This window comes from Channa argus, chromosome 6 (assembly GCF_033026475.1).
Source record: "Channa argus isolate prfri chromosome 6, Channa argus male v1.0, whole genome shotgun sequence".
In the NCBI taxonomy this organism is placed as follows: domain Eukaryota; kingdom Metazoa; phylum Chordata; class Actinopteri; order Anabantiformes; family Channidae; genus Channa; species Channa argus.
Window position 1 is genome coordinate 5416790 of NC_090202.1, and position 11112 is coordinate 5427901.

Below are 11112 nucleotides of genomic sequence, written 5' to 3' on the forward strand. Positions count from 1 at the left end.
TCTAATATCCATGTAACTGATCTCCTTTCACACATGCAACAAGGAGTAGAGTGTAGTACAGTACATACTGTATACAATCACTAAATGATATGAAGCAGGGAAACAGCTCATTAACAAAAGCAGTGCACTGTGAAAGCTTTTGTAAACAGGAAGAGGAAAAATATGTCTTTTTCTTCTTATTATTATTATTGATGGTTAGCAATCAGCATGTAGGTGCATTACAACCACCTACTGGACTGGAGGATCAGGAAAAGGCAGGAAACAAAACTATATTTTCAGACTCCCTTAAGTATGTGGACAATCACTTCAGTTAGTTCCATAAAACTGATGAAGAAGCGACAGGCAAAGTCTCTTCTTAGAGGCTATGAGGACAGGAATGTTTAGCGACCTGTTTAGCGAATTGTCTTAATATATTTTCATGTTTATTATCTGTATTCATTTACATCTAGCCTGCTCTATATTTCTTTCCTTTTTTTCCTCCACCATATTTAAGTTGACTTATCTCTTATTAGTCCATCCGATGTGCCCTGGATGTGTTGAAACATGCTTTTGCTGTTTTGCCTTCATGCTTATATATTGTTCTGCAAACAATTAATAATAGTAAAGACAAGACTCCCTGAAGTAAGCATCTCCCTTTGTTTTCCCTTGTGTCTATTACACTCGAGCAATACATGCTTCACAGTATCTGGCTGATTCCAGTGTGTGTGTGCGCAGCCCAGTTGTGCGCTTGCGCCTTCATTAGAGTATGTAATTGAGGCCTGTGTGACCTTTCCTCAGATGAGTCATGACCACCTCTTTCCTTTATCCTGCCCTGATAAAGGGTTTCATTCCCAATAGTCTTGCCAGACTTTTAGTTTTCATTGATAATAATTCTGAATCGGAAATTGGACCAGTGATTTGATGATCTGTCGGGTGTCAATTGGTTGGTAGAGACAAGCAAGGAGCTATGTCTTTTTTTTATCTTTTATTTTTATACCTCAGTTATTTAAAATATCCTCCTGTAGATGCCAAAAATGTGTGTCTTTGTCTCAGCGTTTAATCAGTCTCACATCTCTTAAAGCCTTTCACTATTAGATGAGATAAACCTTTGTTTCACATGTGTTTAAATGTAATAGAAGTGCATAGCATCATCTCTAGGCTGCCTATGGGAAACAGCGCTTTCCAAAAAAAGGGGGGAATTTTTGATGATCCTGTGTAGATAAGTATGAACTGAGTGGTTGGGGCGTGGCTGAAAACAAATCCATGTTGCACCCTCCAATAGAAAAGCCTAGAATCCTGAGCCATCACGCCCCTCCTGCCTCCTACAGCGTGTGGCACTGATCGCTCGTCATATGGAGGCAGCGCCGACCTGCTGCTGTTGATGCTACTGCCTGCGTGAAATCCGAAGGATGCACTGACGATGGCTCGTATTTATGCTGACTTTCACATCATGTTGCTGCGTGTCGCGGTTTGTTTCACACCTCCTGGCCTCTCGCCATCCTCCTGGTCGTCTGTATGATCGGACGGACTAAAGGTGAGAGAAGCGGATCCGTGGCCGCTGGATTACTGCAGGCGGTGCAAACCTTCATCTCTGCCCGAGTGAGAGTCGACTGGTAAGTTTCACATCTTGAGTTCGTCGGCGGAATTTTGCAGTAACGTGGGTTGGGTTTTTTTTTTTTTCTAAAATGAAATTATAAAAAACTCCTTAAAAAGGTTTAGCGGGTTTATTATGGTCAGTGTTGTAAGATGGTGTTAAATTGAGTAAAGTAACGCACCTGCCAGACTTGTGCGATTATTGTGGGGAAGTCATGTCGTTGGGCTCTGCAGACCGGACACCAGGGGCGAATCCTTATATTTAACACTCAATGCGTTTGGATGTGGTTTAAGGAAAGTGGACGTTTCCCCATTTACGCCTCAGTCATAAATATTTAAACTTGTGGAGTCATTCGCGTAAAGCTCCATATTTTCACACACTGTAGCCATGAAAAAGAGAAGAGGAGTTACACTTTATGAGCATTATAAAAATTCAAAATAAAATGTTTTTTTTTTTTTTCCTGAGTAGTAGATGTACTTTAAGACTTAGGGACTGTAGACAAATTATTAGGGGGAAAAGATGTTTTCTGAGCCTTTCTTTTTTTTAATAACTCTAAATTTGTATTTCATTATCTTCTTGTGGGAATTAATAGTCACAAATAGTTTTAATTATTCTGATCTACTCCTTGAGTAATTACGTTTTACCATATTATCACCCTCTTAAATTAATGTAGGCAAAAAACGTTTGTCACTTTTGTCAAAATATTACTTAGGCCGTTATTTAAAAAGGTGATAATGACTTAATTTTTAGGGATTTATTATTCCCGTCACGTTTAATGTTACCCTTTGTTGTTTTATCTTAAAGATGACCTATATTTCAGTTAAAGTTCCACCTTTTGTCATTTTTGCCAAACTTTTTAAAATGGTTAGTCCCATTTAATATTATGCTTTATTATACAGTACTATCTCATTGTAAGTCCCTGCAGGATGATAGACTTTTTGTTGATGATTGTTTCAGCCTAAAATGCCTGATTTTGCAGCAGACTTTCTACAAAATTGTAAAGTAAGTCACAATGATTTTAGGCATTTGCTGTGATAACGTTTTGGGAGCAAGTGAAAATAGCAAAAGTAGCTGCAATTAAAAATCGTATGATCAATGTGACACTAATGTTATCACTAACTTACATATTTGATCCTGTTCACCTTGATTATTTTAGCACTTGCTCTTGATGTGGATGCAGCAGTTTGTGCCACAGTGATATGTCTTACCTGTTCTCCAGGTGTTTTTCAGTAGAAAAGTGTTGGTCAATCAGTGACCTTTGTCTGGCTTCTACCACAACACTGTAAAAAGTGCAAAACTGTTTATGCCAAATTTTGTCCAGAACATGATGGAAATGGCTCATTAGCAGTAACTTCAACAGTATCTGGTTGCAGACCTCTTGTGGAAGTTGTATATATTGACAGCATATTAATAGTGGCTCCCTGATGCTGTAAAATAATGTACAATATCCTGTAAATCAGATATTTCTTCACTTCATAGACCTTTCCGATTATCCCGTGAGTTCAGGGTGGCCACAGCGGATCATTGTCCGCATTTTGATTTGGCATAGTTTTTACGCCAGATGCCCTTTCTGACGCAACCCACCACAATTTCTACCGGCACTGAACTTGCAATAATTAAACAAAATCCAAAGTTATAAAGAATTCACGTTGACTAGGGTACTCTGATTATTATTGTGAGTGCAACATTGCAAATTTTTAAAAGTTATTAATAGTTAAATAAGTTTGACTAAGTTGGTACAGTATTGAAATATTAGGAAATCGTTGTAGTTTTATTTTAGTCATCAATAAAGTAAAATGTATTAATATTTCCAGCATTACTATCCTTAATATCTTAATGCTGGAGCGGGATTAAATGCAATTTTAAAAACAAAACAAACATGTAAACCAAACAAAAGATTTGCCACTACTAGTCATTTTCACACAGTCCCTCTGTTGGTTGTAACCGAATATCATATGAAAATCCAATAGACTAAAACACACAGCATTGCAACGACTTATTGTCTTGACTATAGTTAAAATTAAGAAATTCTAGCTTGTTATATTTTTAATTAATGTTCTCTTTACAATGTTAAAAAAATGGTAAAATGTCCAAAAAGCCTGAGATCAATGTTTCATCAATTGTTTGTTTTGTGACATCAGTTCGAAATTCAACCAATTTACTACAAAGAAAATCAGCAAATTCTCACATTTAAGATTTAAATAAATCTTTTTGTTGTTGTTATTGTAGCCACATTCAGTTTTTTTTAAAGCAGTCAACTTTGTTATTTGTCAAGCTAGAACCTGAAAATTAGATTTTTCATTATTTTTGCTTAGAAATGCTGTAAAAAAAAAAAAGTGAATAAATTATTTAAATAGCTTTTGTGTCAAGCCACTGATGATAAATGAGTGTATCTCATTAGATTCTGAACAGTGTAATTTTTCCATTCTTTAAAAGCAAAGTGGGGTCTGTGCATTTCTCTGCCTGCTGTAATGATGGATGCAATTATGTTTTGCACTGTCAGCCACATTGTTTTGTTTGGTTTGCACTCATCTCTCTCTACATAACATGTGGCTTTGTCTCAGGCCATCATTATTTGTCCTTTTGTGTGAGTTTGCATGTGTCAGTGTGTGCAGCAAGGTGTAGTTTCATTGGCTGACTGAGCTGGACTGTTACTGGAAGGTGCCTAAGCCCAACCCTCATATCCTCACGTTGAATTTGTCCCCCTGTTTCCAAACTCATGTTGACTGACTTTTTTACTCTCTGCTGTTGACTTTAAAATGCTCTTCTTGTGCAACAGCTTTATTTGTAGCTTGTTCAATAGCACACAAGTTGTGTCAGATGAATTTGACAAGCTGTGTCCTGCCTCAAAAAGACCATCCTTGTCATTGCCCCTCGCTCTGTGGTGATTATAATCTAGACTGGAGGCTGCTGAGTGACTTTCAGAGATCACTCAGCCTGAATCAGTGGATTGCCTTGGATTCGGACACAGTGTTGACAGGAGCTTGTTTTTGCTCACACCTTTTCCAGTTATTTCATCATTCATTCATGTTACTATGTGGTGTAGTTCCAGTCAGGAATTTGATGTTAACCATATGGAGTTCAACTGAGGTTTTTCATGTCTGGGTTGCTGCTCTAGTTTTCCTGCAGGTGGGTCACATTTCTAATTTTTGTTAGTGGAGGTGGAACTGGACCCATGAGGAATTCCCCCCACAGAGAGAGTAATGGAGATGTATGGAGGAAGATTTGTAAGGGGGCACCACCTGCTGACAGATCCACCCTGTAAGAGTGAGGGGGTTGTGTAACGTCAAGACATCTGGCTTTGAGTTATATCCAGCACATGGAGTGCTCGAGTTACTGTCCTGTGAATGCCCCCGTTAAGCTTTTAAACAATGGCTCCTCGCAGCAAATGTGATTGACAATGAGCTACAGTATGTCCAACGTGCAGTAGTTTAGTGTGGTGACAGCCTCTGCATAATTTACCATCCTCCACTCTCTGCAACCTCACTCCCGCCCATCCTGGGGTATAAATAACCATGTGGATGGAGCAAATCTTAGCAAAGCCCAGCATGTGGTACATAAGGACTTTGGAGAGGGCCAGGGATTACGTGGTTCTCTTATCGTCCTCATCTCACTGTTCAAACCGCTACCAGTGTCTTATGCTGTTGGTCAGCAGGTTGCCGCAGCAACAGAGTTATTACTTATCTCAGCTGATGGTAGAAGTGTGCTGTCTATCTCCGTTAATTAATGCATCAACCCTGCATTCCAGAGTCTATTCATGGGACATGCCATCATTGTTTTCCTGCACTTGTTATTTTCTGCCTACGTCTCAGATTTGTTTCACCGTGTAAAATAGGTCGGATGCTGTTGTTATTGACAGCTGTTGGAAAAATAACTGAGGAAGTCAGCGTTGTGTAGGCAGGATAAGGTCAACCACCAAAAGCAAATCATACACGCAATTACACAACTGTACGCAGTTTACACAAATAATTACTAAATATGGAATAAACCATATTATTTTTAGGTCAGCAGGGACAGTCCACCTGCTAGTCTAGATTTTACTTTTAAACTTTTGGGACTTAATACCTGCGTAAGGTGGTTTAACATACAGGCAAATCTGAGGTAGCCCCTGATCACATGTGGCCATTTGGTGCACTCATTGTTAATGAACAATGATAAAATATGTGTGTGTATGTGTTCACCCTGTGCAGAAACATCTCTAAGATAACTAAGTTGCATTTGTTTCTCAATATATATGTTTATGATCAAAGTCTTATTAATTATGTGTATCTCTGAACACCTCTGAATACATTGTTTTCCAGAATGCACCACAGTATTTGTTGTGTCCGGAGGAAGGTAGAATTGATGCAACCGTTTTAGAGGCAAAGTGCCAGGTCATTGGCAACAGGGGAGGGAGGAAAGTGTTATTTTAGCCTTTGATCCCCGTTTTTTTTATCTGAAAGCAGCAGATCATGCTGAGATGACACAGGGATGATTGATAGGAAGAGGGGGGGGCTTGTTTACACTCAGAAGGTGATGATGAAACAAGGCACAGCTTACTGCTTTTCTCTTTTTACGCAGGCTTTAGCCAGTAAAAACATTGATGGGTTTTCGGTTTGTTTTGAAAAATGTAATGCTGCCTGATTGAAGTAGCTGCAGGGCCTAGTCTGACCCCTGTCCTTCAGAACAGTAAAACCACCAGGTTGTATTAATGTTGTGGATGAACTGTTGCGTGAGTTTGGAAACCAGTCATTTAAAGGATGAGGAGGTAAAAAGTTGGAGCTTGTTTTATCATAAAGCCACCATCATAGTTTAATTGTACTGTTAGTCATGATCGTGATATTAAGTCATGTTTTAACTTTAACTTTAATTAATAAGAAGAATCTGTCTTGACAGTGTTTTTTACAGGTGTCTCACATAGTCAACCTGTGTGACTTGGTAACTAGACTGTCGCCGAAAATGAAAAAGACCTGCCGGCCAGACTGGTGCACAAGGTGTGGATGACACACGACAAGTGCAGCAGTGTGTGAAGCGGCGCCTGGAGCTGCGGGTTCTCTGCTGATAACCTTAAATTTTACCACAGGAGGATATTTACAGCGCAGCCACAAATATCACTTTACAGATCCTCTAACATCGTCTTCCCGATGTGTTAAGTTGGGGGGGAAAAAGAAAATGGAATTACAATAATTAACTTGTAGTTTAGTAAATAGTGCATTTGTGTCAACAATGAAACGTACTCAGTGCACTTTAGCACGATCACACAGTATATGGTTAGTTTCCATCCTACTGTTTGCTGTGATCCAAAGTGACATAAAAAGCAGCAATAACCAGAGTGATGGGAGATGTAACCTGTGTGCAGGGGCTGTGGATGGATGAACGTGAGATGAGGTGTGTATATACCTCCAGGGGGTTTGTGCTCACATGGCAGAGGGAGGCACGTTTGGGTGTGCGGCTCAGAGGCCATTCAACCGAAGTGTTGTGACGAATAAATATGTTTGTATCTGCCACAAGATTCATGAAAACTCTGTGATTTAATTACAAAGTAAAGACAGTTGCATGGTTTTTTTCATTTGATATACAGACTGAGAACAGTTTCCATTATTTTGTGGAAATCTTAGTACAATGTCCCTCCAAAACAAAGGATTGTAGCACACTTATTTTAAAGTCTTTGCAAACAGCAGTGATGTTTCTCATCCTTTTGAAGTGTTTGTATGTTTGTCACCCTGAGTGCTCAGCCTCCACTGAAACAGAACCATGTTTTATTCAGACTGAAAGTGAAATCCGTTTGTGTGTTACAGGACCTGTCTGGCTGCTTCCACTGCTATGACTCCCGGGTGCTAAAGATTTAGCTTTTTGAAATAATAATCACCAAAAAGAAACATTCACCATTCCACTCGTCTCTGAGCTGATTCCTCGATGGCTTCCCGCAGTCAAGGCTTCTTCCAAAACCACCACCACCACCACCACCACCGTAGCTCCGTGGTGCCGGCTGCAGTGCCGAGGCTGTTGCCTGAGAACGGCAGCCTGCTCGGGGGCATCGCGCAAATAACCCCCAACCTCTTCCTCAGCAGAGGGAATGTGGCGTCTAACCGCAGTCTGCTCCTGTCTAAAGGCATCACCTGTGTGGTCAACGCCACCATCGAGCTCCCTAACTTCAACTGGCCTCACATGGAGTATGTGAAGGTACCGTTGGCGGATATGCCCCACTCTCCCATCTCCTTGTATTTTGATAGCGTGGCTGACAAGATTCACAGCGTGGGGCGGAAACGAGGTGCGGTGCTGGTGCACTGTGCGGCGGGGGTGAGCCGCTCGGCCTCTCTGTGCCTGGCGTACCTCATGAAGTATCACCGTGTGTCTCTGGCTGAGGCCCACGCCTGGGTCAAAGCCCGGCGTCCCGTCATCCGGCCCAACGGCGGCTTCTGGCGTCAGCTAATCGAGTACGAGAGGAAGCTGTTCGGTAGAAACTCTGTTAAGATGGTGCAGACACCCTATGGGGTCATACCCGATGTTTATGAGAGGGACCGCAGGAGCCTGGCCCCTTACTGGGGCCTGTGAGAGAGCCTGAGCCCCCCGCCCACAGTGAGGGATGGAGGAGGAAAGTGAAGAGCCCTTTTGCCTTTCTGAACTGCAGGTTTGTGTCTGTTCTCACCTGAGTGAGTGGAGATCTGCGTGCAGCTTTTTTTGTTTACTGATGACAGATTAGCTTAAACACAGGGAGCCTAATCAGTGGTTGTCGATGATGGGGGGGTGCTGTTCATCCAACACTGTTTAGTCTTTGAGGGAGCGAGACCACTTCAAAGCCCAGAATATGATCGAATGTGATCGGGACCACGGTGATATGAGACACAAAAAAACACAAAGAGCGTGGATGTCAAGCGCTGCCGCCCTCCTGGTCTGTTTTCTCCAGTTCCAGTGAAGGACGAGCGCCAAGTGAAGGTGTCAGTCATGCTCGGGACTCAGCAGTTCTGACAGTGATGTGATTGAAGTCCTTTTCCTGACTCGATGTCATGTGGTGGTATTGTGCCAGTTTTGCAGTAATCTTTAGTGTGAAGGGCAGCAGCATGCTCTCGATTCATGGTAGCATTTAAGTGTACAGATTAAAAAAAAAAAAAAATAGACATTAAACATTATTCTATTTGACAGTACTGATTGTGAGGAAAGAATTATGCACTTAAAGAGGACATTTAAAGATGCTATAGTATCTACCTGGACATGAAAGGTTTTAGGGATCGCTCCTGTGTACCACAGGGTTGACTGTTCCATCCTGTGATCACACTATGTTATTGTAGTGCTATTTGATGCTGTATTAAAAAAAAAAAAATCATCTGCTGCCTCAAGGGAACTCTGTATCCCACTGTGTCTCCCTTGTGTCCATATTCAGGAATGAATCCACAAAGATCAGAATCACAGAAAACACACTTTATTTCTGTGTGTCCACTGGTTTAACGTTGTGGTTCAGTGCACAACACAGGCTGAGAATCCTACTTCTGCTGTTGTCTAGGGTTCTACCTGTTCACATGGCTACACGAACGGTGCATGTTTCAACTCTAAGCAGCTGTACGAGCGAGACATGACTCTGATTCAGGAGTAAGTCAAAATAAACACCATCGTCACGACTGTCCCACAAATATAAGTAAATAAAAGGAAACTTAATGCAGCAAATAAACCCCATTTATGGATTTCTACTTTTATTCCTTTAAATAAACCCCTTGGAGTCTTCATTTAAACAATCCAAAGGTATATTTAGATTCAGAAACAGCCAAACAAGTGTTCACAAAACATCTGTAGATACATTTAACACACAATTAGTCGTCTTCCTTATACTTCTGGGACAGGACATTTTCAGCTTCCTGACAAAAACTCCACACAGTGTAGTATCACATTCAGTTAGTTCATAAATGGCTTTTAAATTAATTCTTCTCTTTGTCTGGGGCAGAATGATTGTATAACAACTTCTGGCAGAACTGTGTTGGATATTTGACCACTTTTCTTGGCAGAATTGTTGAAGCCCAATTTAAATTAGTTTGTTTTCCGATGTGGACTGGACATGTAGCACAGTCCACATGTTTTTAGTAAAGTCGGGTCAGGATTTTGGGAAGGTCACTTGAAAAGTTTGCATTACATATTCCACAAAAACAAATTCTTTCATCTGATATCCATCTATCAGAACTTAAACCCAAATGTCTTCAGTGACCAGCAAACACATATTAATTAGCTTCACTGTATAAATACTTTTGGAGAGGACTATATGTTAAAAAAAGCACATCAGTAGCATATAGATACAAATCCTTGCAAGCTTTTGTATCGTGATCAACCTCCTTAAACTTCACCTCTACGTGATGCATCAATTAATCAGGGTTCCTAACCACCGCAGTGATATTGGCTGTGGTCAACAGAGCCGATCTTTTCAACCTATAATAATCGCAATAATCCTCTTTTAAATAAAATCCCGTATTACAATAAAAATAATTATTCATGGGTAAAGGAATGTCAATGGAGAAAGATGTCATTGTCCAGAACACAATGGAATTTGACGTTCAAATTAATTGAGGCCCTAAACCAGTGATATCAAAAGCTTCTCTGTTGGTGGTCAAATGTGATGGTAAAGCCACATTGTTCCAGTACTAAAGTAACACAATATACAGCTATAATGTGTAAAGTTTGGAAATCAAGCTAAAAGTACTGTAGCATGAGATGCAAAACCAGTTCATTAGTTTAGAAACCAGTGTCTGCACTGCTGCCATGACTCTGGGTCACAGAAACCTTATTGCAGTACATCTTCTCCATAAAAAATGTTTCAGAGCCTTATTCTACGAAAGTCCCACACTGTCGCTTTATAAGCAAACACTCTTTTTTTTTTTTTTTTTACTAAATGGAGACGTCTCAGATATGTTTACACATTAACAGGCTGCAGCGTTTCCTGCTCCAAAGGCTTCTTCATGTTCATTCTGTTCACCCGTTTTCCCCAGAGATGTCTTCAAATGTCAAAGAAATCTTTTGTCACTCCTTTTTATTTGCTGTGGCTACAGAGGAGCAGGCAGATATTGATGAGCACTATTTGTCTTGCACCCACACTTTTTAAGGCCCTCTGGAGTGGTCTCCACAACGAATTCCATTAACCACAGAGACGAGGCCCATGTGATGACAGGCCGTCCACCAAGAAGATGCACAAGCGATGGGGGCCCAAATTATACACTGCACACAATTTTCTGCCAGTAAAAATGGAATCTTTTTCACTTTCTGCCCCTCTCCATATTCTGGCTGTGTTAATGTGAGTACATGCACAAGGGTTCCAGGCACTAAAAGTAAATGCATCCTTCACCAGCAGCAGGATATTATTATCTATCATCAAAGCAGTAAGCAGAGCCATTTGCATCATCCCGAGCACCAGAGTGGGGCAGGCAGCTCAGACCATGCAGAACGAGCGGCACTGAACAAGTTTCAGGAGATGACATTCGGACGACAGCAACGACATCGGTGAGCTGTTGGTAATTTGTCATCTTTTTTATTTCATCTTTTAAAAAATGTCATGTAACCTGGTGAAACACATGCTGTACTTT

General features: G+C 40.7%; 1 protein-coding gene across 1 annotated transcript; it reads left to right on the top strand.

The window, feature by feature from the left end:
* The first annotated feature begins 1314 nt into the window (after positions 1 to 1314).
* dusp14 (dual specificity phosphatase 14) lies at positions 1315 to 9358 on the top strand. Its single transcript, XM_067506670.1, has 2 exons — positions 1315 to 1592; positions 7351 to 9358. Exon 2 carries the CDS (start codon positions 7469 to 7471, stop codon positions 8105 to 8107), a length of 639 nt encoding a protein of 212 aa, XP_067362771.1. The 5' UTR covers positions 1315 to 1592; positions 7351 to 7468; the 3' UTR covers positions 8108 to 9358.
* The last annotated feature ends 1754 nt before the right edge of the window (positions 9359 to 11112 follow it).